General features: G+C 39.1%; 2 protein-coding genes and 1 long non-coding RNA gene across 7 annotated transcripts; 1 reads left to right on the forward strand and 2 right to left on the reverse strand.

The window, feature by feature from the left end:
- Positions 1-1,298: 1,298 nt before the first annotated feature.
- On the reverse strand, positions 1,299-4,761 carry LOC149752753 (uncharacterized). Of its 4 annotated transcripts, none has more exons than XR_016396703.1 (3): positions 4,248-4,761; positions 1,763-3,318; positions 1,299-1,618 (listed from the first exon to the last, which is right to left on the reverse strand). It is a non-coding gene; the product is annotated as an uncharacterized LOC149752753 (long non-coding RNA). The 4 variants fall into 4 exon arrangements; XR_016396705.1 differs by having other exon boundaries at positions 4,244-4,761; XR_016396706.1 differs by having other exon boundaries at positions 1,763-1,904; positions 2,498-4,761.
- Positions 4,762-10,572: 5,811 nt separating this feature from the next.
- Positions 10,573-13,242, forward strand: LOC103723976 (transcription factor ILR3-like). 2 transcript variants are annotated; one of them, XM_008815092.6, is made up of 5 exons: positions 10,573-10,965; positions 11,225-11,287; positions 11,718-11,795; positions 11,929-12,091; positions 12,724-13,242. In XM_008815092.6, the coding sequence occupies exons 1-5, from the start codon at positions 10,862-10,864 to the stop codon at positions 13,006-13,008; spliced, it is 693 nt and encodes a 230-aa protein (XP_008813314.4). In that variant the 5' UTR covers positions 10,573-10,861; the 3' UTR covers positions 13,009-13,242. The 2 variants fall into 2 exon arrangements, with proteins under 2 accessions (XP_008813314.4, XP_038971331.3); XM_039115403.3 differs by having other exon boundaries at positions 10,602-10,965; positions 11,210-11,287.
- Positions 13,243-14,675: 1,433 nt separating this feature from the next.
- LOC103724361 (uncharacterized) lies at positions 14,676-25,428 on the reverse strand. The gene is made up of 12 exons (XM_008815594.6): positions 24,721-25,428; positions 21,344-21,460; positions 21,040-21,229; positions 20,647-20,813; positions 20,307-20,478; positions 18,983-19,050; positions 17,203-17,284; positions 15,829-15,886; positions 15,604-15,728; positions 15,415-15,507; positions 15,244-15,314; positions 14,676-15,158 (listed from the first exon to the last, which is right to left on the reverse strand). Exons 1-12 carry the CDS (start codon positions 25,215-25,217, stop codon positions 15,032-15,034), a joined length of 1,767 nt encoding a protein of 588 aa, XP_008813816.4. The 5' UTR covers positions 25,218-25,428; the 3' UTR covers positions 14,676-15,031.
- Between the last annotated feature and the right edge of the window lie 6 nt (positions 25,429-25,434).

Here is a 25,434-nt window from a genome sequence, read left to right on the forward strand (position 1 = left end):
AAACATGCAACAAAAAATATATTTTGATATTCTAAATTAATGTATCATCTATCTTGCAATTAGATTCAGAAATAAAAGCTTGACGGTACGAGGCTTCCAATTAATATGTGAACTCTTATCGCATGGCATAAAGGAATTGGTGCAGCTCCTGACGTAAGTTGCCATGCATGCGGTTATTTGGTTATGAAATTGCCAAAAATCAGCTTCCGCAGATCTGATTAACTTTTATGTGCTCATAGTATTTTTCAGGGCAAAATTACCCCAAATATCTATTGTCCTGGAAAAATTCTAAAAAAATTAATACTGAAATATATTTTTATGCACCCAAGATCTGGGCTTCTCTCCTTTTGTCTCCCATGTGTTACCCGATCAATATAAATCCAATTCTCCTTCAAACTTGGGGTTTTCAGGTTGCTCCCGTACGTTCCCCCCTTCAAGCACTTCGATAATCTGAAATCTAGTCTCTTAAATACCTCCTTTTCTTATTTAACCCTCAGTTTATTGTTTTCATCGAGACAATGTTTAATCTCTGTGTTTCTCTTTCTGTGCCATTACTAGAGGTTTTATAAACATTTATGCTAATAGTTTATATTTTAAGAAGTATAATTGTGAGGACCTGTACGGACATGTGTTTAGTCTCACATTGGTTATTCGCTAGATAAATCTTGGGTACTCATACAGGATCAAGAAACCCAAATCATACTTTCTGGCTAGCTATTTTGAGTGGGTCTTGAGTTATTACTAATAGTATCACTGTATCACAGCGGACCCAGCCCATAACCTCACTACAAGAAAATACATATTCAGCGACTAAGATTCTAGTCGCCGAATAATTATATTTGGTCGCCGAAACCTTTTCGTGACTAGCATACCCTTCGTCGCCGAACCCTAGTCACTGAAAGGTTTTGGCGACCAATATTGTGTGGTCACCTAAGGTACACCAACAACGACCAACGTTTGGTTGCCGAAGAAAATTTTCAGCGACCGAATCTGTTGTCGCTAATTTCAACGTCAACCAAATAGTTGGTCGTGGAATGTTTGTCTTCCGCTACCAAAAAAATGGTCACTGAATGTCTATCTTCCCCCATCAATAGTTTGGTCGCAGAATGTATTGGAATGCATTGGCAACAAACATTTTTTGGTGGCAGAAAGTATTAACCTGTATTTAATTAACAATTCAAATTATATGCTTAATATTTATTTTTGGGCTCGTTCCAAATCCTGTACAACCAACACAGCCTATCCAATATCCATATTACATAATACATTTGCTCATCCAAATAGAAGTATACACAATGTTGGAGAATCCATAATCATTCATTATAAATATCATCATCTATAAGTCTAAAGTCAAGCATATCTATTAATACCATACATCACAATGTTTCATCCATACCATATGTTAAGGTGATAATCATCACCAAATACATCAAAATGTAAATTAAAAATCCCAAAATATCTGATCTTGCTATTCATCCAAACAACCATCATGTAGACAAAAATATTTTTATACCAAAAACTAGATTCTGCTTGTAGACAACTCCACCATGATCATCTGAACAAAAGCTATCCATGTACCAAAAACTAAATTTCACATGCTCATAACTCCACCATGTATCTGAGAAAGCAAAAAAGAATACAAAATTAATAACTACATGTGAAAAATAATAAACTAAAATTCAAGTATAAGTTCACAATGACATTTCGCTTAATTTGGTCAAAATCTCTAAATAACCTATGTAATATAAATGAGAATACATACCAACGAGTATTTGTACCACCAGTTGAATACATGGCCCCATCATGATGGATAGATGACTTGTGCGTTTGAGTCTTTTTCTTTAAGAACTCTGTCACCAAACTTGTAAGATGTGCAATTTACTTCTATTCTTCCTTTAAGAACTCTGTCACCAAACTTGTAAGGAAGGAAATGTTACAGATTTAATGAAGATTTGCAACAGTGAATAAACCAAGAAAGCAGACAACATGTGCAATATCACTGTCAGGCCTTGAAACAACAATATAAAGGGGATAATACTCAGGTTATAAAGGCTTCAACTGCAGGGCATAGTTTGAAAAGGCAATAATTTTCTTTGAGCTGAAGATTGGATAGAACACAACATTCCCAACCAAAGACATGCAATGGAAAATAATCTGATCACTTTTTTCCCCTTTTGGTTGGGCATGAGTACATGAAAATTGAGGACATGTGCCTTAAGATTCAAGGGAACTTCATAAAGCTTCAGGCAAACTTTTTCCATTGCATTATGCAATTGTGTTGCAGATTTATAAGCATGCACTAAGTTGACGATCAATAGATCTTATAAAACTAATGAGCTAAATTGAATATTCACCTAAAACAATAATCCAGCATCTGTAACTTTAAGACACATAGAGGACCTCAGTTATCAAATATGTAATGATAGAAAGAGCTTTAGTAATGTATTATTCATGCAAATAGTAAAATCAAGATTTTATCTAAAAGGAAATATACTACCTATAAACAACACACCAAAATTTTCAATGGTATTCAAGCTCCGAATCAGCTTTAACATATGGAGAGTGCACTGTGTTTGCTGAGCTGCAGTCAAATTGAATAGGAGGTGTGCCTAAACCTTGTTGCTGATCAGATTGTGGATGTAGTTGATCTGGTGGTAGATCAAGTCGATGCAAACTAGAGAATAATTGAATCCAACCTCAATGGCAAAGTAAGTGATAACACTGATTAGCTATCTCTGCCTGGTTGCATGTGAAATATGACAAATAGAATGTACTCTACCTAGAAAGCAGAAAAATACTTAGAATGTGCATATAAACAGAAATGCTGTATATATTCAGGCATGCATACAAAAATTTATCTGCATCATCCAAGTAAAATTATTTTCTTTGAATTATTTCTGAAAGAGCTGGGTTCTCCCATCAACTCTCATCTTATTGAGCTACTTGTGCTACAGCCCTCCTCACTGCACCAGTTGACCGCATTCATCTCCACTAAGAGCAGGGAGGAACCATATCTGTGAACTGATTGAATTCAAAATATGGAAGAGCTAGAAAATGGTTATTTCGACTGCACAAACTGCTGTCATTTTGTAAACACAAATCGCAGCATGGATCTCTCAAATCAGATGAGTTTTTAAGCAGCAGAAATTAAAGCTCCAAAGCAATGGCCACAGAAAGAGTCAGACTAACATACATCCCAGATGCTAGGGCTCTGCCAAACAAATTCTTCCATGGCCATTTATTATAGTTGAAGCAATTTCCATCCATCATCAGATCAAGCTACCAATCCCTTCTCATGATCACAATGTGGAGTAAACGCTGCATGAGCAAGTATAATTATAGTTGAAGCAATTTCCAATTCCATCAAGATCTAGCTACTAAACCTTTCTCATAGTTGATATGTGGAATAAACTCAGCATGAGCAATTATATTTAAATAAAATAACCAGAAATGTTTTCACATATAACACAAAGTGTTAAATAAATACTGCACCAGAAACAAAGTCACTGCACTGGATACAAACAAACAATTGCATGACATTGATTACAGAATCTTTTTAACAAATTCTGGCCAGTGAGACTAGAGACCTCTTACAAGAGAAGCCTGGGTAATGAGACAAGCAACATTGGTTCAGTGGTTCATGCTCAGCCATGTGGCAACTGGCAAGCGATAATCCTAACATTTTAGAAATAGTATTGGAAATGAAACCTGGTATTACACTCCCAAGCCATGAGATTGTTTAAGAAACCTCCAAAAATATTGCTTGAATTTATGCAGTTCAGGCACTTTACCAGTGGGAAAAGCCTAACCCAGAAAAGAATCATCATATGTTGGATATATGGTACATAGATCTATTTTTTTCATATCGAACTTGCCAGCTTAAGTAACTTTGAGCCTGAGAAAACTAATATCTCCTCAGCATACATATTCAGCCTTCTTATTACATAGTGGAGAAGAAAATCATGAGAAGTGATCCAAGAATCTCAGCCTCCTTACCGAATGGAACTATTCAAAAGGTGATTTTCACAGAACATATGATACGATTATAAAAATATAATCCCATTTCCTCCTGTGAGGAAACAAATAGCATTAATTATCCAACATATGAGAAATTTTTTCTTTATTTCAATATTACACTACCTACTTGAAGAAAGCATCTCTTTGTGACTCAAGAATCTTTACAATGAGGAAATTATGATGTAACAGAAATTAAGAGAGAGAGAGAGAGAGAGGAGAAATTTGCCTACGTTGGAAGAGAACTGGACCAACCGGTACCTCTCCCCATCCGGAATCGAGTTTGCGAAACCTCGATGAAGAAGAAGAGCAGCAGAACCCTAGGCGGCGGAACCAGAGGGGTCTCTGGTGGCCATCGAAGCAGCTCCGCCTGGCCGAGACGGAGGATCTCAGGGCGGCAGCGGAGAAGCGGCACTGGCACTGGGAGGATAGGAGGGCCGCCATGGGAGCTAGGGTTTCGAGAGGAGAGGGATTGGGGAAGCTAGGGTTTTGGAGTTAACGCAAAGGAGAGAGGAGGGGTTAGGGAGGAGGAGGAGGAGGGGGAGGGGTCATCCCTGCCGTGGACGGCCTTCCGGTTAGGGATTTGTTGGATTTGGGTTAGGGAGGAGGAGGAGGAGGGGTTAGGGATCGCTGGGGGGGGGGGGGGGGGGAGAGGAGGGGGGTGGGGGGTGTGCACGGGTTGAGGGGCGGCTGCAGGGCTGGAGGATTAGAATTTACCGTTCCTTGCTTTCGTGTTGGCGCCGGACTGGGGGGATTTGGGCGGGGCACACTTAGTTTCATTCTAAATTTTTCTTTTTTTATTTTTTTTAATTTATAATTTTTTAAAAATAATATTTTTAATATTTTTGGAATTAGAAATTAAATTTAGTGACGGAAATTTCTATCAATAATCCGTCACTGCCAAAAATAATCTTTTAAAAATTTATAAATACTTGGGTTACGATTTTTGTGACGACTGAATTTGTCACTGTCTGGTTGCAGTTTTGGTTACCAATTTTGCGACAGATATCCCGTCACTACGGTGGTCACTAAGTTTTGGCGTCCATCCTATCCGTGTATTCTGTGACCGGTCTGTCACTAATCTGTCACTAAGTTCACACCACGGTGACCAAATTTCTGTCTGTCACTACTCCATCACAAATAGTGACTGATAACGGGCCGTCACTAGTTTTCCGTCACTATACGCTTGTTTTCTGGTAGTGTCCGCCGCAACCGGACATGGTCTTCCTCTTCTCCAGATATAGGGCAAGAACTCGGAAGCGAAGAAGGCTTGGCTAGCACCGAGTGGGAGGGATTTGGGATTCTGGATAGGGGAACGGCGAACGGGCGAAGGAATTAACTACGGCGACGGGTGAAGGCAAGGAGTTAAAGCCGAATAGAGGAATAGGGAATTAGGGTTTGTTTGGTTTCTCGCACGACGTCCCTACATGCATACTTTTCTCGACTTTTGTGGGATTGAGATTTAGCCGAAGAGACGAGGATATGCCTAAGTGAATTAAGGTGTTAAACGGCACCGTTTGAAAATAAGCCGTTTTTTTTTTTTTTTTGAACTTAGAAATTAGCATCTTACAGGGGCTAGTACAACATCGTTCGGTTTTACGGGAACCTTCCACTACCAAAAGTTTGGTCACTAAAAAACTCAAACTTTCTGCCCAATTTTTTCATCGAAAAAAGGCGCCATTCGTAAAAGTTTTCCTGGACTAAATTTTTTTTAGTCGCTGGAGGTGAACCTTTAAGGACCAAAATTTAGTCGCCAAAAGTTTTACCTCCAGCCCGCCAACTTGGTATTGCTTTTCTGCGACCAAATATGCATTTAGTAGGTGTAGGACAATTATTCAGTAACTAACAAGAATGTTGGTCGCATATAGCTTTCTTTTTAGCGACCAAACTTTAGTCACTAATCGTTTTACCTCCACCCCGCCAACTTGGTTTTGATTTTCCGCGACCAAATATACATTTAGTCGGTGTAGGACAATTATTCAGTAACTAACAAGAATGTTGGTCGCATATAGCTTTATTTTCAGCGACCAAACTTTAGTCACCAATCGTTTTACCTCCACCCCGCCAACTTGGTTTTGATTTTCCGCGACCAAATATGCATTTAGTCGGTGTAGTACAATCATTCAGTAACTAACAAGGATGTTGGTCGCAAATGGCCTTATTTGCAGCGACCACTATTCATTTAGTCGCCGAAAGTGGTCGCTAAAAGTGTATTTTCTTGTAGTGCCTATGTGGACTAGGAGACACTGCAGCATGGATCTATTAGGGCTGACTACAGGCCAATCGTGATAGTTGTGATTAGATTTATATAGATGTGCTTTAGCCTGGCGAGGACGTCAGAGCTTCATAGAAAAAGTATGTTAAAACCCGTGCAGGCGTGTATTTAGTCCTACATTGGTTATTCGTGAGGTAGATATTGGATACTTACCACCTCCATACATTTAAGTGCCATAATATATATAGTTTTATTGATGCCTATTTCCGTCAACCTTTGCCTGATATTCCTATTATCATCCCAGTTGTTATATAACATGGTGGCGATTAGATTTTGGCATGCATATGGTTGATTGAAGATGGTTTTGTTGAAATTTCCCACCTAAGGGAGAATGTAGTCGATCTCTAGTGTTGATAGATTCTTTTCTTCATAGTGTGGGTACAAGATTCATTTTTTACTACCTGACATGTTGTTTACATCATTGCTTTTCCTGTAGATGGATACCACTATACTTCTCTAATTATCTATCATTTTTTGTGATTTAGAATCATATTAAATGACATAGTTAACTAAATCGTGTTAAGAATCATTGCTTATCCTACTTATGCTAAGATTCTATTTCTAGTTTTATTCTACTAGAATTTTTAATTCTTTAGTAATGATAAGTCTTATCCTTATTCTTTAGTAGTCATAAGTCTTATCCTTATTTTTAGCAGCGGTAAATCTTATCCTTATCCTTTATTAGCGATAAGTCTTATCTTTTAGTAGGTGTCGAATTTGGGTAGTAATCAAATATCCCATTCTATTTAAAGAGACCTTTAGTGTGGTTTAAGAAATGGAGAGTGGCGCGAGAAAAGAGAGAAAAAAATAGAGTGAGAGTTGTTCTTCTTGGTGAGCAGTGTGAAAGAACTTTTTCATGTGGTTCACTTTTTTAATAAAATATTTTTTCTCTTCTAATTATTTTTCTTCCAGCATATCTTTTTTGTTATTTTTTTGGTGTTTGTTCCAGATTTTGGCCCAGCATGATTGATCTACTCCGTGTAACGTGCCATTCTACATGATATCGGAGCAAAGTTAGAAAGTGGTTAAGCAATTTGCGGCTTCGATATTTATTCGGAGCGCAATTTTTGGAGCAGCGACTTGATTGTTGGTGGTTTGTATGTTCGTAGCTCGTCATGGTTGAAGAACTTCTAATAATTCATTGTGCAGTAGTGCAAGCGTGTGAACTCTTGTTTTAGTGATTAAAGAGATGAATCATCATGGATGATGCTACTATTTTCTCTCACAATGGGTTCGACGTGTCTGACTTTACCAACATCAATATGGCTACTTTTGTTACTACCGCTTTTCTTCGTAAATTGAACAATTCCTGTTATCCAATTTGGAAGGCTATTGTCAAGTCTTATTGGAAATGGCAAGATTTATAGAATATCCTAGACGAGTCAAAGTCGATGCTAGTAGATACTCTCAAGTTTATATATAGATACTTCAAACTCCTCAAGTAGGAGAAATGGTCAATGCTCACATTGATTGCAATTGGCAACTTGATGTTCACATTTTCTGGAATCTCGACATTGTGACCGACTGACCGTAGAGTCAATGCTAAAGAGAAGTATCTAAACTATCACTTTTATCCAAAAGTGTGCCAACTGATGCTCGAACAACATTAGGTTATCATAAGTACATATACATAAGTACACGAAGGCAATAGAAAACCCAAAAACTCAACCATGATTGTCATAAATAAATTTACAAACACCAATCTGTGCCTGCTTAGAACTAAGGAGCGCCAACCAAAGTGCCTTTGCTGCATAGCACAAAGAAAGCTATTAAATTTTGTACCCCTTGTATCTTCCATGAAATATTCTTTTCCAGATATTTTGCACTTTTGACTCATGAACATCGCAAGAGCATACACGACCTATTCCCACTCTCTCTTCAATCAAAATCCTAGATAAAAATATACATCTTGTTTAATACAACCCAACATGACATTCTCATGCTTCTCTACCTCATTTTTTTTGCTCCTTTTTTCTTTGTAACTATAGACAAATACTATAAAACGTCAAAAGAGAAAGCTAGGACCATATTTCTCCATACCCGGTCTATACCTTAATATATGAGTCTCTATTTTCTAGGCTGGAACCAAGGAGCTACAGACTGAATCCTTTCAACTAAATTAACCTAGATAATAACATCAAAGTGAAGGCGTGTGCGTGTAAAACCGGCAAACCAACCCGGCTTCCACGTGCTATAAGACCCCTATTTTTTTTTTTTTTTTTTTGCTTTGGAGCTATAAGACCCCGATTAGCTGGGGTGGTTCTATATACACCCCCCCTATTGCTCAGGACACCCCCCAAAAATTAAAAAAAAATTAAATACTCTCTACACCCCCCCATTTGCTAAGGACACCCCTAAAAAATTAAAAATTCCTAAATTACCCCCCACCCTCCCCACCCCCTCACCTAAATTGCTCTCTACACCCCCCAAACCCCCCCCCCACCCCGCTCTTCCCCTCCAAAACACCTCGCCAACGCCCAAAACCCCCCGTTCCCCCTTTTCCCTCTCGTCGCCGGCATTCTCCCGATCTCCGACCACCTCGCCGGCTTCTCCCGGAACCACCTCGCCGGCTTCTCCCGAAATTTTTTTTTTTCACGGTTCGTGCTCCGTTCGGCACTGGATCGCCGAACAAAAGGCTTCTGTTCGGCTGAACAGTGCCGGACAGAAGCCTTCTGTTCGGCACTGTGCAGCCGAACAGATCTGTTCGGTTGAGGGTTGCCGAACAGAAGGCTTCTGTTCGGCACTGTTCAGCCGAACAGAAGCCTTTTGTTCGGCGATCCAGTGCCGAACGGAGCACGAACCGTGAAAAAAAAAAATTTCGGGAGAAGCCGGCGAGGTGGTTCCGGGAGAAGCCGGCGAGGTGGTCGGAGATCGGGAGAATGCCGGCGACGAGAGGGAGAAGGGGGAACGGGGGAGGAGGGGTTTAAGGGGGGTTTTAGGGGTGTTTTTTTTTTTTTCTTTTCAAAACGAAACGGAGGAGGAGGAAGGGGGGGCGTATGAAAAATTTCAAGGGCAATATGGTAATTACACTAAAGGTTAGTTTGGGTTTTTTTTTTTTTGGTTTTTGGGGGGTGTCCTGAGCAATAGGGGGGGTGTATATAGAACTACCCGATTAGCTGTCACATTTTTAACAAGTCGTGTCGCGCCGCATCCCTCCTCCATTTTTTGTTTTTCCTTTCTAAACCCTGACAAAAGCTCATTTTAAAAAGCGGACCACATGCTCCATAAAAAAGAGTTGGACCATATGCTGCACGCAACCAATTCCAACCCCTAACATATAATTATCCCCATATATAATCCTTCCCCCTTTAATCAATGTACCAAAATCTAGTCTTAATCTCCCATAGAATATAGTCCTATTTGCTTAGAGAATAAAAAAATTATCTTAGAATTTATATTTTTTAAATAAGTGTTTTTCATACAATATTTAAGTAGAAAAAAATTGTATTTATATTTTTTATGCATTGAAAAATAGCTTCGTAATATATTTTCTATGCTCTTTTTCATTACTATTTCCCAGAATACTATGTTATTATATAAATATTATATTATATAATAATAATATAATATATATTAAAATAATATATCGTACTTTAGTAAAATAATATTATATTAAGTTAGAATAATATGATAGTATATTATATTCTAATATTATATTAGAATTATATTACATTAGATTATCGTATAAGGTATTATAAATTATAATAAAAATGTAATTCATTACATTAATATATAACATATATTATCTATACTATATATTAGATATTATACTATATGGTTAGGAATATTTTAGAAATAAAATAAAAAAATATTGTTCAGGTTGATGAAAAAAATGATTTATCCACCTAGAAGGTGGATAAAATTTTTCTTTTATTTTAAGAATAAATGCTATCTATAGGAAATAACTTATCCATCCGAAGAAGTTAAAAGAATGCAAGAATAAGAGTAGCTTATCAAACCTTTATATTTATTCATCAAAGAAGCAGCGGGTATACGGTGTTGGGTCCGAACAGCATTAGAAGAATAAGATAGCGACGGCCACTGACTCGTGGGTGACGTCAGCACACGAGGCGGCCACTCGATCCGTTCACGAATCCGCACGCGAATGAGACATCGGTGGTTCCGCTGCAGGTGGGACCCTCAAAAAGATGGACCGGCATAAAGTCCATCAAAATAACGGCCAAGATCGTCGAGTTAGTTACTGACCTGTCAATCGGACCGTCAATTGCGTCTATACAAAATTTCTAGTGCATGTATAAGGCCGCTTTCGTTCCTTTACGTTCAAACATTCCGAGCCGGCCCACATAAAAAAAAAGGAAAAAAAATCTTCTCAAAACCGCTCGTTCCTCTTCCCCTCCGGTTTCTTCCTTTATCCCTCTCCGTCCCTAGTTTCGGAAGCCCTAGCCCTAACCCTAACCCTAACCCTAACCCTAGTTTTTCCGGGGTTCTTGGGAGCTTGATCTCGTGGCCGTTTCCCTGCCGGAAAAGGGCCGGAAGACGGATCGGGCCCGGTAATTCGCGTTCTTCTTCCCCGGATTTGGCGGAGGAGGCCGCGGGGGATTTCGATCTGCGATGGGATGCAATTCGATCGAGGATTACTGGATCGATGGCGGAGGGTCGGATGGAGAGTTGCGCTGCGCTCTAGAGAGTTTCTGCGATTTGGCTCCGACATCCGGGTACGACAACGGATTTTTTTTTTCTAGGTTCCTTACGTTCAGTGCATCGCCGTGTTGTGAGGAGTCGAATTAGATCAGGCACCGATCACGCCCAGTAGCCAAGATTCTTGGGGCAATCGGTCATGCTCTGCTCAGTCGATTCGAGCTCGCCCCGAGATTCTTGGGATACTGGGGTTTCCTTTGATATTATCGTATTTGTTTGTGTAGTATATGCGTCTTTCTTCCGATGATCCAATGGTTTCAGTGAAAATTTTAACAGAATTGGGATTCAAGGGGCATGCATAGATGTTTGCAGTCTTGACCAGGCCAGCTCGCGCAAAAGGTACAATTTTTTCTTGATTTTGATATTATATGATGGATATATTAAGCATCTAAAATGGAAAATGCCCTGTTTTTAATAGCCAACATCGTGTGCAGAATATCGATTTTTAACTTGCATAGATCGGTAATTTCGTGGCCAAGCTCTACAATTTAGCTAATTCTTTATCTTAATCTTGATAAAAAAGTATTCTGATCACCTCTTAACCATTTCTTAACATAAAGCGTCTATCCTACGTCCTTTTATATTCTTGCTTTCTCAAAATTGCACAAGTACATTATATTGTTATTTCTTTTATTTATAAATATTTTGCATCATAATATTTTGAACTAATTTGCACCATTCTAGTTGGTATTAATAAAAGCCAGGAGCCTTTTGCAAATTTCTAGCTGAAGGGAGTATATCAAAAACTCACGTTCTCTAAATTTTCCAGGGTAAGAGATGAATCATGTTCAGGACCCAAGACTAAAGCGTGCCGTGAGAAAATGCGGCGGGATAGGCTAAATGATAGGTACTCCATTAATCACACTGAAACAGAAATGTGGAAGTGCTAGAGACTAGTTAGCAGAAAAGGTTTTCTTCCACATCCATTATTCCATTCTCACTTATTATTGTTTGATTAACTTTCGATTTTCACATTTTAGGTTTTTGGAATTGAGTTCCATCCTTGATCCTGGTAGGCCTCCGAAGTCTGACAGAGCCAGTATTTTGAGCGATGCGGCTCGTGTATTGGTACAGTTAAGAAGTGAAGCACAACAACTTAAGGAATCAAATGAAAATCTCCAAGAAACAATTAAAGATCTAAAGGTCTTACCATGCCATTACGCTTTATTCTCTTTCTATGGACATAACACAGCTTCTGATAGCCGACTTAAATTTCATTAGGTTATGTTATTATAAGTTTCTTGCTGAAGTATAGTTGTGTAGTTTGACATTTTAACCCCTACAGGTGAGGGGAAGGACATAAGAAAAGGTGGAGATACCATATCAATCATCTAACAGAATATATATTTCTTCCATAACTGAATGAATGATGCACATAATTTTACCAAAAAAAAATGGTGCAGTAATTTCCTTCCAGAAAGATCAATGTGCTTTTTGAGGACTTCTCTTCTACAGAGGTTTTGATAGTGAAGCATGATGTTGCCACAGCAAGCAGCCTTAAATTGGAGAAAATGTTCGAGCAATTAAAGACTTAGTGAAGTATATGAACTGCAGGGTATAAGCTAAGTCTCCAAAAGACAAAGAATATGTGTGAATAGATGAAAAACAAATGCTTTTCTGGAATATGTGATCAATTCACTTTGAAATGCATAATAAGTTAAGGTATTTGTAGATAAATTGTCCAGCTGATCTTTTTAACACAAGTTTGTGTTTGCATGACCAAGTTTTACCTTATCTATATGTGATATTCTTATGCATCTTCTTTGTTTTTTCAGGTGGAGAAGAATGAGCTTCGGGATGAGAAGACGAGGTTGAAGGCAGATAAGGAGAGATTAGAGCAACAAGTCAAGGCCATGAGCGTGCCTCCAGCAGGATTTATGCCACATCCAATTTCATTCCATGCTGCTGCTGCCCCTGTTGCATATGCTCCGCATGGTCAGGCTCCAGCAAACAAAGCTGCCTCCGTTACTGCATTCCCTGGTGTGGCCATGTGGCAATGGTTGCCTCCTGCAGTTGTGGATACCACACAAGACACCAAGCTTTGGCCTCCCAATGCATAGGCAGTCAAAGAGCAGCCATTGCATCATTTTGCTGACTGTTCTTTTGCTTCATTTTTCTCTTGTGCTAAATTTTAGTATGTATAGTCTCTAATGGGAGTTCATGTGGTCCGCTTGTGGCGTAGTTATTATGCGGCAGTCTAAAATGATGCTGTGACATTTTTACTCGATTGGTGATTTTGCAAGGATTATGCTTGTGTGAGTATTTCAAAACCCATGCAAGCACATTGTCTTACAGCTCTATTACTTCATATTATGGGATTTCTGGTCCGAAACAATCCTTTTATCAGAGTACCATTCAAGATTGAAGAAAACCATGTTACCACTTGTAAGTGCATCATTCCTTAGTTGCCGTAAGCTGCTGCATTCTGTGCAATTATACAACTGGATGGCTTCAGAGTCCTGTTCTCTACTAAAAAGAAAAGGAGAAGGAGAAGTTTTTCTTGCAAGAGTCTAAAATCACTTTTGCTGCGCTTGAAGTTTGGTATTGAAATACTCTTAACCTTATTGGACAAGCGGGAGTTGAAATTCAAAAAAGTCATCTATATCAAGCCAGATCTTATGGGCAACAAATTTAGAAAAATTCTGTTTTCTTTATCATTGATGTATGTGTTGCCGATCAGATCTGATTTGATAATGACTGATTTTAAATATGAATTTCACCTCTCTTTTGTCCAAAATTGTAGAGTGTTAAACAGTACTTAATTTAAAACTTAATTACTAAATAAGAACAAGAGACTGAAAATGAACAAATCTTTGATGATAGTTTATATATTTCACACAAAGAGGAGGGGAAAGATACTTATTATTACTTTTGCTGCTGACATTAGACCAACACAGGATTGGTGAAGTGTAAGGCGCTCACGCAACATGGATATATGTTAAAAATCCATAGATTTGTTCCCAAATCATCCTATAAGTGAAAAGGGAGGCATTTGAATTTTTTCTTTCTGAAAAAAAGTTCCTTCAACCTTTTTCTCAGTGATGCAAAAAGGTAATAGCAAAAGACGTAACCAGGGTACAATTTTCACTTGTCTCAGCATTGCCGATCTTTGGTGATGTGAAAGCATGAAAGAAGATATTTCTAATGTTCTACACTGCTATCCGTCAGTCTTATTCTCCGGGCCCTTTGGATGGTTTTGGAGTCCCACGTTTCCAACAATAAGGGCTTTAAAAGATGCGCCCGAGTCCTAGTTTAACTGCCCTACTCTGTTACACACTATTACACGGTTAGCGGGCCCTCAGTATTCATTTCCAAATTCTTGGCTTTGGAAACTTTGCTCAAGACAGGGGTGCCCTGAAGGGAAACTTACCTCATGGTTTCATATATAGTTTAAGCTCATGACAGGAAGAGACAAACCTTTAAAATCACTATTACCGTAATTAGTAGCAAATCTTAAAAAACACTAAATCAACATTTCGACCAAGGTCGGGAACCTGCCCTGTTCTCCAGATGGGGGAAGATGCTGCCGCAAAGCATCGATAACCTGGTCTGCCTGATAATTTGCCTCTGGGCTTGCACTGTAACATAGTTTTAGCATATCTAATGATTCCTACAAGGCCTCAAATCTAAACTTGAATTCAGTGGGCACTAAGACATATCAATAAAACAACCAAAACAACAGTGTACATCGAACAATAACTAGAAATAATCACTTAACCCAACATGCTTTGCAACGTCAACATAACTAGCCATTTGACTGGATTCTGCATATCACAATTAGTATTAAATTTCTTAGTCCTTGATCTCTATTGCACACAGCAGGGGTGCAAGGCACCAGAGACAGTTACATGGGACATCATTTGCCGGTTACAACAGCTCTGTAACACTGGCCTTTGATTTTTACAGGATTTGAGGGCTTATATTGGCCCCAATCCTCTTTTCTTTCTTCTCCCTGGCAGAACAACTTCAGAAAGATACGCACGTACATGGGGATCCGCCAAAAATGTACAATAACTGGCCAAAGAGAGGAGCCACATGACCAAAGCAGGCAGAGGATGCAATAAAAGTATCCATGTGATTCTGTCAACTGCTGCTCTGAAGCAGTGGTTCTGGCTGAGCCCTGTCATCAGCTTGAGAGCATGGGAGTTTCTGGAGAGAGCGGTATTGCAAGCGTACGCTTTCTCCACTGTCAAGAATCTTGAGGAGATACCTACAAGTCAGATCTATGGTTTTAGAGACTTGCTACATTTCAACACACGATACACTTAAAAACCGTAAAAACCCTGCAAGGTTACCAGCCATTCAAGCATTGGGATGTGATCACTGCTTCCCTTCCAACAAATTTGTCAGGGGTCCTCCTGTTTCCCTGTATATTTTCTAGTGTCAACACTTTTTCTCCAGAAGTATATCATACCATGGTACAGGCAATAACTTTATAAGTATAGGCTTGTAGCAAAAGAATTCACCTTGATCAACACTTTCTCATTCACTGCAAATGGATATTGAACTCCTTTTAGCGGTCTAGGGCTGTCACTGTCAACCGCCACCTCACCATTTTCCTGATAATTTCACAAAATAAATAAAAAAGTTGTAACAACCGTGGAAACTTATTTTGGCCACTAAATTAGCTTTGCAACAGATTGTCAGAAGTGTACCTTGCCTAGTTTCTTCAGGGCATCCATCTGCTCGCCTACTTCTTTCCTGCGTTTTCGGAGAGCAGCATTATGGAAGAGTCTCCTGTCATCCTCCATCTTCACTGCTGTAGCTGCAGCTCTCAAAGCTGTAAGAAAATAGGATGAGGAAAAAAAAAGTTAATAACTAGCCAAAAACGTACAAGGATCAAGCTTTACTGGAAAATTTTGCACAAGATCAGCAAGTACCAAAGTTAGGGACCAAGGACCCCGGATCTATTTCAGAACTGCATAGAGTACATCTAGCCTGATTGAAAAAGAACACAGCAAAAAAGATAGACATTGATTATTTCTTTATGCTGACAAAAGAAACCAAAAGATATGAATCAATAGTTTCGTAAAAGAAGCCAGACAAGAATATACAACAGGTCTTGAATTTCGTTAATCAAGTTTGTATTAGAATTTTGCTGAAGCAAAAATAGCACCCTTACAAATACAGAACAAGGTTCATAGTAAAAAATACCACAGTTGCAGATTATACCCTGGGCAAAATAGTCCAGAACACCCCCAATAACCTTTTTTTCCAAATTGCTAAATGTATTTCCAATTTAAACCAATACAAAGCCCTGAGTCCTTCAGCCTAAAATCCTCTCAAAATTCAGATGTCGTCACTGTTCCTCAATCCACAGCAGGGTTCTTTTTTTATCTCTCACACCACTGCTGCTACTATAAGCCTATACTGATTTTTCGCTTAAATTTGCAGTTTGAAGGAGAGTAACTACTATAGTAGCCCTAAGTCCTGCCTAGAATCCTCTCAAAATTCAGACATCATCACTGTTTCCCAATCCACAGGATTATTTTTTTATCTCACACCACTGTTGCTGACATAAACCTATACTGAATTTTCTCTTAAATTTGCAGTTTAATGGAGAGTAACTACTACTAGCCTGCAAACTTTAATCCACTTTGAGAACTCATAATTAGGGCTAACAATTGGGTCGGGTCAGGTCAAAAAATCTTTCAACCTGAATCCACCCTATTTATTAAAAACCTAGACCTGAAACTGATCTCTTTTTATTTATTGAACAGGTAAACTAACCCGACCCACACAACCCATATCATAAATGGGTTGAATCAAGTTAAATAATAAACAGGTTAAGCGGGTCTTAAATGGATTAAATAAACGATTAAGTGGGTCTTAAACGGGTCAAGTGGATCGGGTTAAATGGGCCCTAAGTGGGAGTAGCTTTTAAATGGGCCAAAACAAGTCCGAGGTCTAAACCTAAAATTGACTCGCTTAATAAATGGGTCCAAGTGGCTCGACCCGTTTATGACCCAGACCTATTTATGCCAAACCCGAACCCATTTAAAGTGGATCAGATGCGGGTTAGATCATAACTTGCCACAGTTATTCATAATTTTTCCCTAGTTCACAACATTCAGTTTTACTCTCACTTTCCCCCTCCTATATGCATTATCCGATTAGTTATTTTCTATTACCTATTGGAGGCTAAACTAATAAGTAACAATTTAAGTTTGATTACTTGAATCATATCACCATACTTCATATACTGCTTGTTCAGAGCATTACATGAAGACCAAATGAGAAGGATCCACACATACCATTTCTATGACTTTCTTCAACATGTGGCCACCAAATGAATGCCCGCAAGATACAACCATAGCATCCTCAAGGAATGCCCCCCTGTAACAACAGAATTTGACAATAAATCCATGAGAACCCATATCACACGAACACAAGATTGGAAATAAGAATAAGTCTGTCGAAAATTCATTTGCGTCGCACAAGCATCCAAAGTCAATAAACATCTGGAGCCTCTCTGCCAAACGTAATCAGAAAATATAGCATTTGGATAAAGTTAAGCGCTCTACTTCCATGTGATAACAATAATAGTAGCAAAACCACATAAATTTTCCTATACACATCTATTATGGGAAAACAGATAATATATGTAGAGTTATAGATACATGCATGCACACCCATCAACCTGCAGCATGCATTACACATATTGAAGAATGCATCAGAAGGGTACAAGTTCTAAAGGTAAAGAAGCTACAGAAAAGAAATATTCTGGTGAAAAATTGAGGTTCAAATGGAAACTACAGGAAAAGGTTATCTTGAATATCTTCTTCAAGGAGTGGCTAAAGATCCAGCTACATGAGCACAAAAGAAGATTAACGTAAAGTACGTTTGGCTTTAATTCCACTATAAAAAAAGGTATATTTGGCTGTTTATGATTTTACAAAAAGATAAAGGGGATCTGAACACCACTCAAGCCACTCAAGATTGATAAAGTGAAACTAGAGATGTAGATAATTTTACTGTACTAAGTTGGATATAATTCAATCTAAATAATTGATGATAATTATGAAAGATAGAAATGATCTCTCAAAGAAAAGGAAAGATGGAAATGTTCTTTCCAGAAGTTGTTAAATGGGCTCCCAATAAAATATAATCTTAGAGAAGCTACAAATAAGGTGGACAAAGATGTACAATGGGTCAATAAGGATAACTAGCAAGGAATGCGAACCCGTCCCGAATCGTGCTAGTGGCGGATCGGAACGGTTCCGGCATTCAAAATGGTAAACTGGCAAGTAGGAAGAGAGGGAGAAGGAAAGAGAGGAAGAGAGAGAGACAGGGGGGAGGGGGGAAGGAAGAGGAAGAGGGAGGGAGGGCCATTGGAGGCCTCTGAAGAGCGTCGAAGGGGCTCTGCCCTCCGGACCCCTGTTTCGAATAAAATAGGGGTCCATCGAGGCCCCTTTTTTTATTTTAAAAATTTTAAGTGATGTCGGCGATGGAGCCCCTCCGGCGACCCTCTCTCCCTTCCCCCCTCTCTCTCTCTCTTTCTCTCTCCTATTCTCCCTCTCCCGCTCCCTCGCCCTCTCTGCAGTGACGGTACGGGCCTGACACGGAATGACACAGAGGCGCACCGAACCGTGTCGCCGGCCGACCGGTATAGGCTTCGGTACCAGCACAACAAACCTTGATAACTAGACTAGAGATCAATTTTGAGAAATAAAAAAGTTAAAGTACTAAGACTAGCTGATACACATGAATATATGGAAAATCATAGAAGAAATTGTGTTAGTTTTGCTATTCGCTTATTCTATGAGATCTTAATCATGCAGAAGATGACATCGATTGTAGAACAACTATGGGTACCCATTTATTGAATAAGGTCGACTGCCAAAATTGTAACTAATGAAATCAAACTTATGAGGCACACTTCAATTTATGGGATAGGGTAACAAAATAATATCGACAAATAACAAGAACTAGTCTGATTATTCTTCCTACTCCCTAGTACGATGGTTCACAAAAAGAACCAATGAGAACATCAAAAAAAAGTAAATAAAATGTAGAAAGAGAACTGAAACTTACGATAGAGGGTCTGAGAGGACACTTCTCAATGATGGTTCCCTAATTAGATTATGATCATCGCATGCCACCTAAGAGAGAATTCCAAACAGGAAGAAAAAGGCCAGAAATCAGTCTTGTGTTATCAATGTAAGGAAAATGCTAATTGGTACGTTAAAGTTGTGAGAAACATGTGATACATAATAAAATGGAATATCCTCTGCTAGAAATGGTACTATAAATCTTTTTAAAAAATATGATGAGAATGTTCTTTATAGCTCAATTGATATTATTGGATAATTTTAGATTTGGTGCTTATTTATTGTGATCCTTTTATGTTAGTGCCATGACCATGACCAGATAAAAACAACAGTATGACAAGGGCATAGAAGAGATGAATGATAAGGAATCATTACAAGTAATATACAAAATATGAAGCAATAGGTCATTAGAGGGACATCTAAAGTAGTTCAAAAGTCAGGAATCTGAGAAAAGTCATATAAGGTAATCCATAAGTTCTTGCTCTGCTAAATAGGAGTTGTAAATGATGATGGAATAGGAACCGTGTCTAAATAATATGACAGGTTTTTTTTCCTTCATTCTTTTCTCAAATTCTAGCTAGATTCCTCTGTTCTCTTTTCTTTTCTTTTATTGCTCTTCATTCTTCTTTGCATCCTTAACTTTCTTTTTAGTTTTTACTACAACAGACTGAACTGTCATCCCTCTTTCTCCACTTTCTGTTCAGACCTCCTTTTTTTTACTCTTTATCTGGGATTCCAACTTCAGCTCCTTATGAGATTGTATGTAGTGACTGTAAAGTTGTGAAGCACTAACAACATCACACGATGTGGTAATGATTATCAATCGGGCATTATAGATCCTTCTTACATTTCTTATCCTTTTTAGATATTTTCATATTTTCTTTTATCCAAGATTTCCACCTAGATGTGTCCCTAATCTCCTAGCCCTAGGACCCTAACACTTTTGGCTCCAAGACTCCAACCAAAAAAAACTCTGTTTTCTTGTTTGACATAAATTCTTTACTTTGGGGCAAACTCTTGGATCTCCCTGGAAAAAACTTTGAAATGATTTCTAGTTTCTAGCTTCATTTGAAGCTCAATTTTATAACTTGTTTGCTTCATCTATAACCAGCAGTAATCATAGAACTGATACAATTTTTTAGCATATCAGTCTTCTACAACAGTGGTAATTCTAACATCCCATAATATCTAGTCAACAGTATAGAATGAGATCCCCTATCTTCACAATTAAGTACGGAATGCTCACAAGATGAAGGAGAAGGAAAAAACAATATGAAGATAGGAGATGCTTAAAATAGTAAACTCACATAGGTATTATCAGGAAGGTTGCACACATCTTCTTCAGCAGACAAGTCATCCATGAACTGGCTCACAGATATTGGTTGGTAACTTTGTGGGATTACATGGCCAGCAGCTGCAATTGGGGAGCAATCTAATATAGCATTGCTTTGAGGCATTAGTCTAAATGTCAGTGATGCCCTACAAACAAAGATAAAACAGGTCAGGTATTAGGAATAAATCGGGTATCAATTGTGTGCACAAAGCCATGAATTGTCCACTTGAAACTCCACTGTTATTGCATAGCAAGGGTCTAGCTTAGGCAAACTTATGTAGATAAGTTATGAGCAGATTGATGTAAATTCAAACCTTCCAGCAGTCATCATTCCTGAAGAATAGTCACCAGCGATCCTATATGAGGCAGCCGGGCGAAGACCAGCAGTAGCATGACTAAGTGCCCTTCCCGTAACCAACAATAGGTCACCAGGACCTGAACCACCATCGGCTAGGTACCAACGACCATTTGGGTCACAAACCTATCAAAGCAGTAACTGAGCAAATGATTTCAAGGAACAGAAGTATCCAAATACAGCGATATAATGATGTCAGAGGAAATGCATACCAGCTATCTTCCTTATAGTTAGAAAAAGTTTAAAGCTAAAATGAGAAGAGAGAAGAAGCAGAAGCATTGGCAGGTGAAGCCTATTCCAGAACCCTATAACTACTAGTTGCTCAAAATTCATACTAAAAGAAGCTAAATACCTGAATCCCAGGACTGTCAGAAGCAATTAATGTCAACATCCCTTTTTCGACTTCATTAGCCAAAGATTTTCCTGCTCCAATAGGCCCCTTGCCATTCTGTAATGAGGCATGAGAACAGGCTGCAACCAACACTGATGAAGAGACCTCATTGGCAGGTAGTGGGGTATCGTCAAGCAGATGGTTGAAAACACTGCCAAAATTTCTCACTATCATTCAAGGGAGAAAATCACTGAAAAACAATTCAACCACATGCAACCATTTCATAGATATCAGCTAACACTAACATCCACAAAAACTATCTTACTCGCTGCGTAGACGAAGATGTCTTGCTATCGCACAGAGAGCAGCACGAGCTGCCTTTCCCATACATCTAAAAGCATCATTCATGCATGCGGGTGACAGGTCTCCATCTTCCAAAGCCCTAAAATGCATTAAAATCAAAACAAAGAATTTAATCATCACAAAATACAAAAATGTAAATCACCCAAATATTAGTGAATTTTATGAAAAGTCATGCCAAATTGTACAGATGCACAAGGAAACATTTTGGCACAGTTTACAACCTTTCGTTTCAATCAATACAAACGATAACTTTCTCTTCACCCTAGTGGCAGACATAATGAAGCATCAGATGGCTTGAAGCCTTGAACATTGATGATTTTTTACCCCGTAAAAGTGTTTGATGTTGACTAACACTTGTATATAGTAAAATATTTTATAAAATTGCTCCAATTCTTATATTTTAGCCTTAAAAATAGATAGCACTGTTCCTCTTTATTTATGATATGACCAACATAGATAGCAGGGTTAGAAACAAATTCACTGTTTCCCTATACCCAATCATGGAGGGTGTGACTGCTTTTACACATACCCAGTCGGCTCTCTTTTCTTGACAAACACAGCATTTGAACCTGGAACCTCTCATCAGTGCATGCCAACAGACAGATCCATGTCCCTTTCATTTAGCTCTCTTTGAGCAAACATGTAATGAATATACATTTTTCTCGATTATGGAAAGCAAGTATGAAAAACATTTAGCTAAGGTGTAGAATATCAACATACAATAACAGAAAAATAGAGTCAACTCCAGCAAACCATCGAAACCCTCAGCAAAATACGATCCTTAAATAAGATTATTAAACAACCCCATCCACTGCAGTCCCATCTGGAGCCAACATGTCCATATCACAGTGCCATCTCTAAAGACATCAAAGCTAATTCTCACCTCAGCATGCTCCACCACATCAAACCATTGCAACACCATCCATGATACATCATTGTCAACTCAATATACATCATAACTGGCTCCTTTAGAGCTCGAAGCAATAATTAATGCCTCCTTAAAGTCACTGAAGCCAGCTGATGAATGCCTACTTGGAAATCATGAATAACAGAACCTATTAAATCCCAAATTACCCAACAAAAACCCATCAACTTAATGTTTTAAATACATTCAAGGAGGATATGAACAAAAACTAGTAGCAAAATCTATGACTTTGGCATTCTAATCAACTATTACTCTCTGTATAATTTTGGACAAACATCAGTTGAATACTTCAAATTTCAGATGACTTGGACTAAATTCCGAGTAACTAACAAACTGAATTATGGAACTTGGTGCAAAACATGGCTCATCAAGAATGATAATTGCATCCTTATAAGTATGTCAAATGACAGTCAAATAGCTTAAAAGCAAAAGAAACTTAAATTTGGTGCAAAAGAAAATGAATAAAAAATATCCTCGAGTAAGTTGAGAATCATCGTTGCATCACTTTTAATTGATTGGCAAACCCTTGGATCTAGGTGGTCGGCCATCTCACTAAAGAATCAGCAAAAAGTTCAAACACTTGTTCCTATGGTATATCATGTCCCATAAGCACATAATGCATGATCATTACCCAAATATGACATACAGTTATACATGGCACAATCAAGGAATAGGAAAAATTAGGACCATAACATAAATCATATAACAAGAGGAAGGACATCCGTCAATACTAGAAAACCTAGTTAAGGAAATCCTCTCGATGTATCAAGGCTTTAACTCAACAAACATATTACCAAATAGCGATCAGATCTAGGTAACTAACTAAGTGATCCAAAACCTCAAATAAGTTGTTGACAGAATATCATCAACACCACCCAAAAACCCTAAAAACATGAACATATTTATGTTGCTTCGCTCATCAAACCAGATATCTAGCTATAAAACATAATATATGCACATCTGTAAACAGAACCCTAAAAGACAAACCTACTAAACAAGCACTTTCTTGCAAACCCTGTTTTGAAGAAAATCAGTCAGGCCTGTTGAACCAGCTTTTTTATGAAGCACATGAACCATAATAGTGAGATGCTCATTAGTATTTCTGATGCTTATTACGTATAATAGGGATGTTTTGCACACACAATGGTGACTGGGAAATGTCAGAAAAGCAGCTTGTAAAATGGTAACCACAAAAATCAAAAGGCTAATTTGAGAAATGGGAACATGCATAAACCCATGCAATCTACACATGGGGGTTAGGCTGCATATGTTGGATTCTTTGCATACCCCCACAGTGGCGGGAGCCTCATACACCGGGCTGCCCATAAACACATACAATACAAGAAACTAGACGGCAAGTTTTATTCTGCTGATCCAAGGCTGTATAGATGAATCCACTTCTAATCCTTGCTCCAATCCAATGCCAAAATTTCTCTGAAATGGAAGTTTTTGAATCCTCTCCCCTTGATTTTATTCAAGCTTCTTTTGACTCCTTGATTTAAAAGTTTGTCCAATACACGAATGAATTTTCCAGATGTCATGAAGATTAATTCAAATTTATCTTCCACCACCTAGCTCCTGTCACTTCTTATGCTCAAGCCATAGTTAGACTCCTCTTAAGATCTGCCTTCTTCTCATAAGATAAAAGAAACCCATAATGTCACCTAAACACTCCATAGTACTTACTAGTATACATAGATCAAACATTTAACCAGAACAAGGGAATGTCCCGTTCTTCAAATAAACAAGTATGTAAAATAAGAATAAAAATGCTTGTAACCTAACTCACATAAGGTCCCAATTTTCCACTTATCCTGTCATGGTATGATAATATATATTCAAGGCCCAGAGGGGCACACCAACCAATATTTGAAGTTATAGGTAGTCAAGCTAGCGTCAAAACAAGTGTGCACCTGGATCAGATGTGTATGCACCAATTCATGACTTAAATTAGTATTTGATAAAGGCAATATGCAAAGCAGAAATATACATCAACAATGACGCAATATCAAAAGCTCCATCTGTGGTAATCCCTTTGCTCATAATTACAGATTTTTCGAACAAGAATGCCTTTTGATTATATCTTTAAGACTGGATATATACGATCCAATCAGGCATCTTGATAACTCACTGCCAAGTCAAGAAACCAAACCGATCCAAAAACAGCACCTACTTCGGTAATCTGACCCACAAGTTGCTTCCATCCATGCATTTAAAACAATAAAGTTCCATGTCTGTATTTCCCTTATCATAATGGCAGCATAAAAAAGACTAAATCCCCTCCTAAAATAAAACTTCTTCTAATTAACTCTTAACAAATTTTTCATCATGTTTCCTATTTTCAGCAATCACGAAAAGCTAAAAAAGACAAAAAAAAATACTAACTTTTATGCAACTTTGCATCAATTTCCTACCTCCCAGCGCGGTAGATGTAAACCCCGCGGCTCGCCTTCCCCCAGCCCGCCACTCCCCCACCGCCGCTGCTGCTCCGCGCTCTTGCTTTAAAGTACATCCTCACCGACTCCAGCGCGCACCGCACCACCACCGCCTCCTCGCTCCCGAGCTCGATCACCACCGCGTTGTGCCTCATCAGCGATCCCGACAGCGACTCCACAGCCCTAGCATAGGCGGCTCCCGGAGCACCCTCGTAGGGCGCGACGTCCGCCAGCCTCACCCTCGCGACGGGCGCGCCCTCGGCCGGGTCGAGGCCGGACGGCGGCGGGCGGGTCGTGGACCCGGGAGGCGGGATGAGGGGGAGGGGGAGGGGGAGGAGGCCGAGGGAGAGAGGAGAAGGGAGGTGGGACTGGAGTGGCGCCGGCGGCGATCGTGCGGCGGCAGCCGAGGAGGGTGGTGGGGCGGAGAGGGCAGCCGGGGCCATGGGGGTGGACATCTGGATCCGGGGGCCGTTCATCGGACATCGTGCGTTCGCCGGGAGGGTTGGAGCTCGAGGATGGGGATGGGGATAGGGTTAGGGTTTGGAGGGAGGGGATCCATGGCGGATATCGGGCATGTCGAGCGTCTATACGAGCTTCGCTAGGTTTTGTTTTCTTTTTAATTTCTTCCTTCCGTACGCGGACTAGCGATCAAACTGAAGGCGAAAGGAGGGTGTTTATTCTTCCCCACGGAAC

This window comes from Phoenix dactylifera, chromosome 10 (assembly GCF_051530095.1).
Source record: "Phoenix dactylifera cultivar Ajwa chromosome 10, Ajwa_hap1_PhDact_Kaust_v1.1, whole genome shotgun sequence".
Lineage (NCBI taxonomy): Eukaryota > Viridiplantae > Streptophyta > Magnoliopsida > Arecales > Arecaceae > Phoenix > Phoenix dactylifera.

Coding starts and splice junctions, on each gene's coding strand:
- LOC103723976 (XM_039115403.3), top strand. CDS start 10,862: ATGGGATGCAATTCGATCGAGGATTACTGGATCGATGGCGGAGGGTCG. Junction 11,288..11,717: donor CAGGCCAGCTCGCGCAAAAG/GTACAATTTTTT, acceptor TAAATTTTCCAG/GGTAAGAGATGAATCATGTT. Junction 11,796..11,928: donor CGGGATAGGCTAAATGATAG/GTACTCCATTAA, acceptor TTCACATTTTAG/GTTTTTGGAATTGAGTTCCA.
- LOC103724361 (XM_008815594.6), bottom strand. CDS start 25,217: ATGAACGGCCCCCGGATCCAGATGTCCACCCCCATGGCCCCGGCTGCC. Junction 20,479..20,646: donor GGAATGATGACTGCTGGAAG/GTTTGAATTTAC, acceptor CTTTGTTTGTAG/GGCATCACTGACATTTAGAC. Junction 15,508..15,603: donor CCCTGAAGAAACTAGGCAAG/GTACACTTCTGA, acceptor TGAAATTATCAG/GAAAATGGTGAGGTGGCGGT.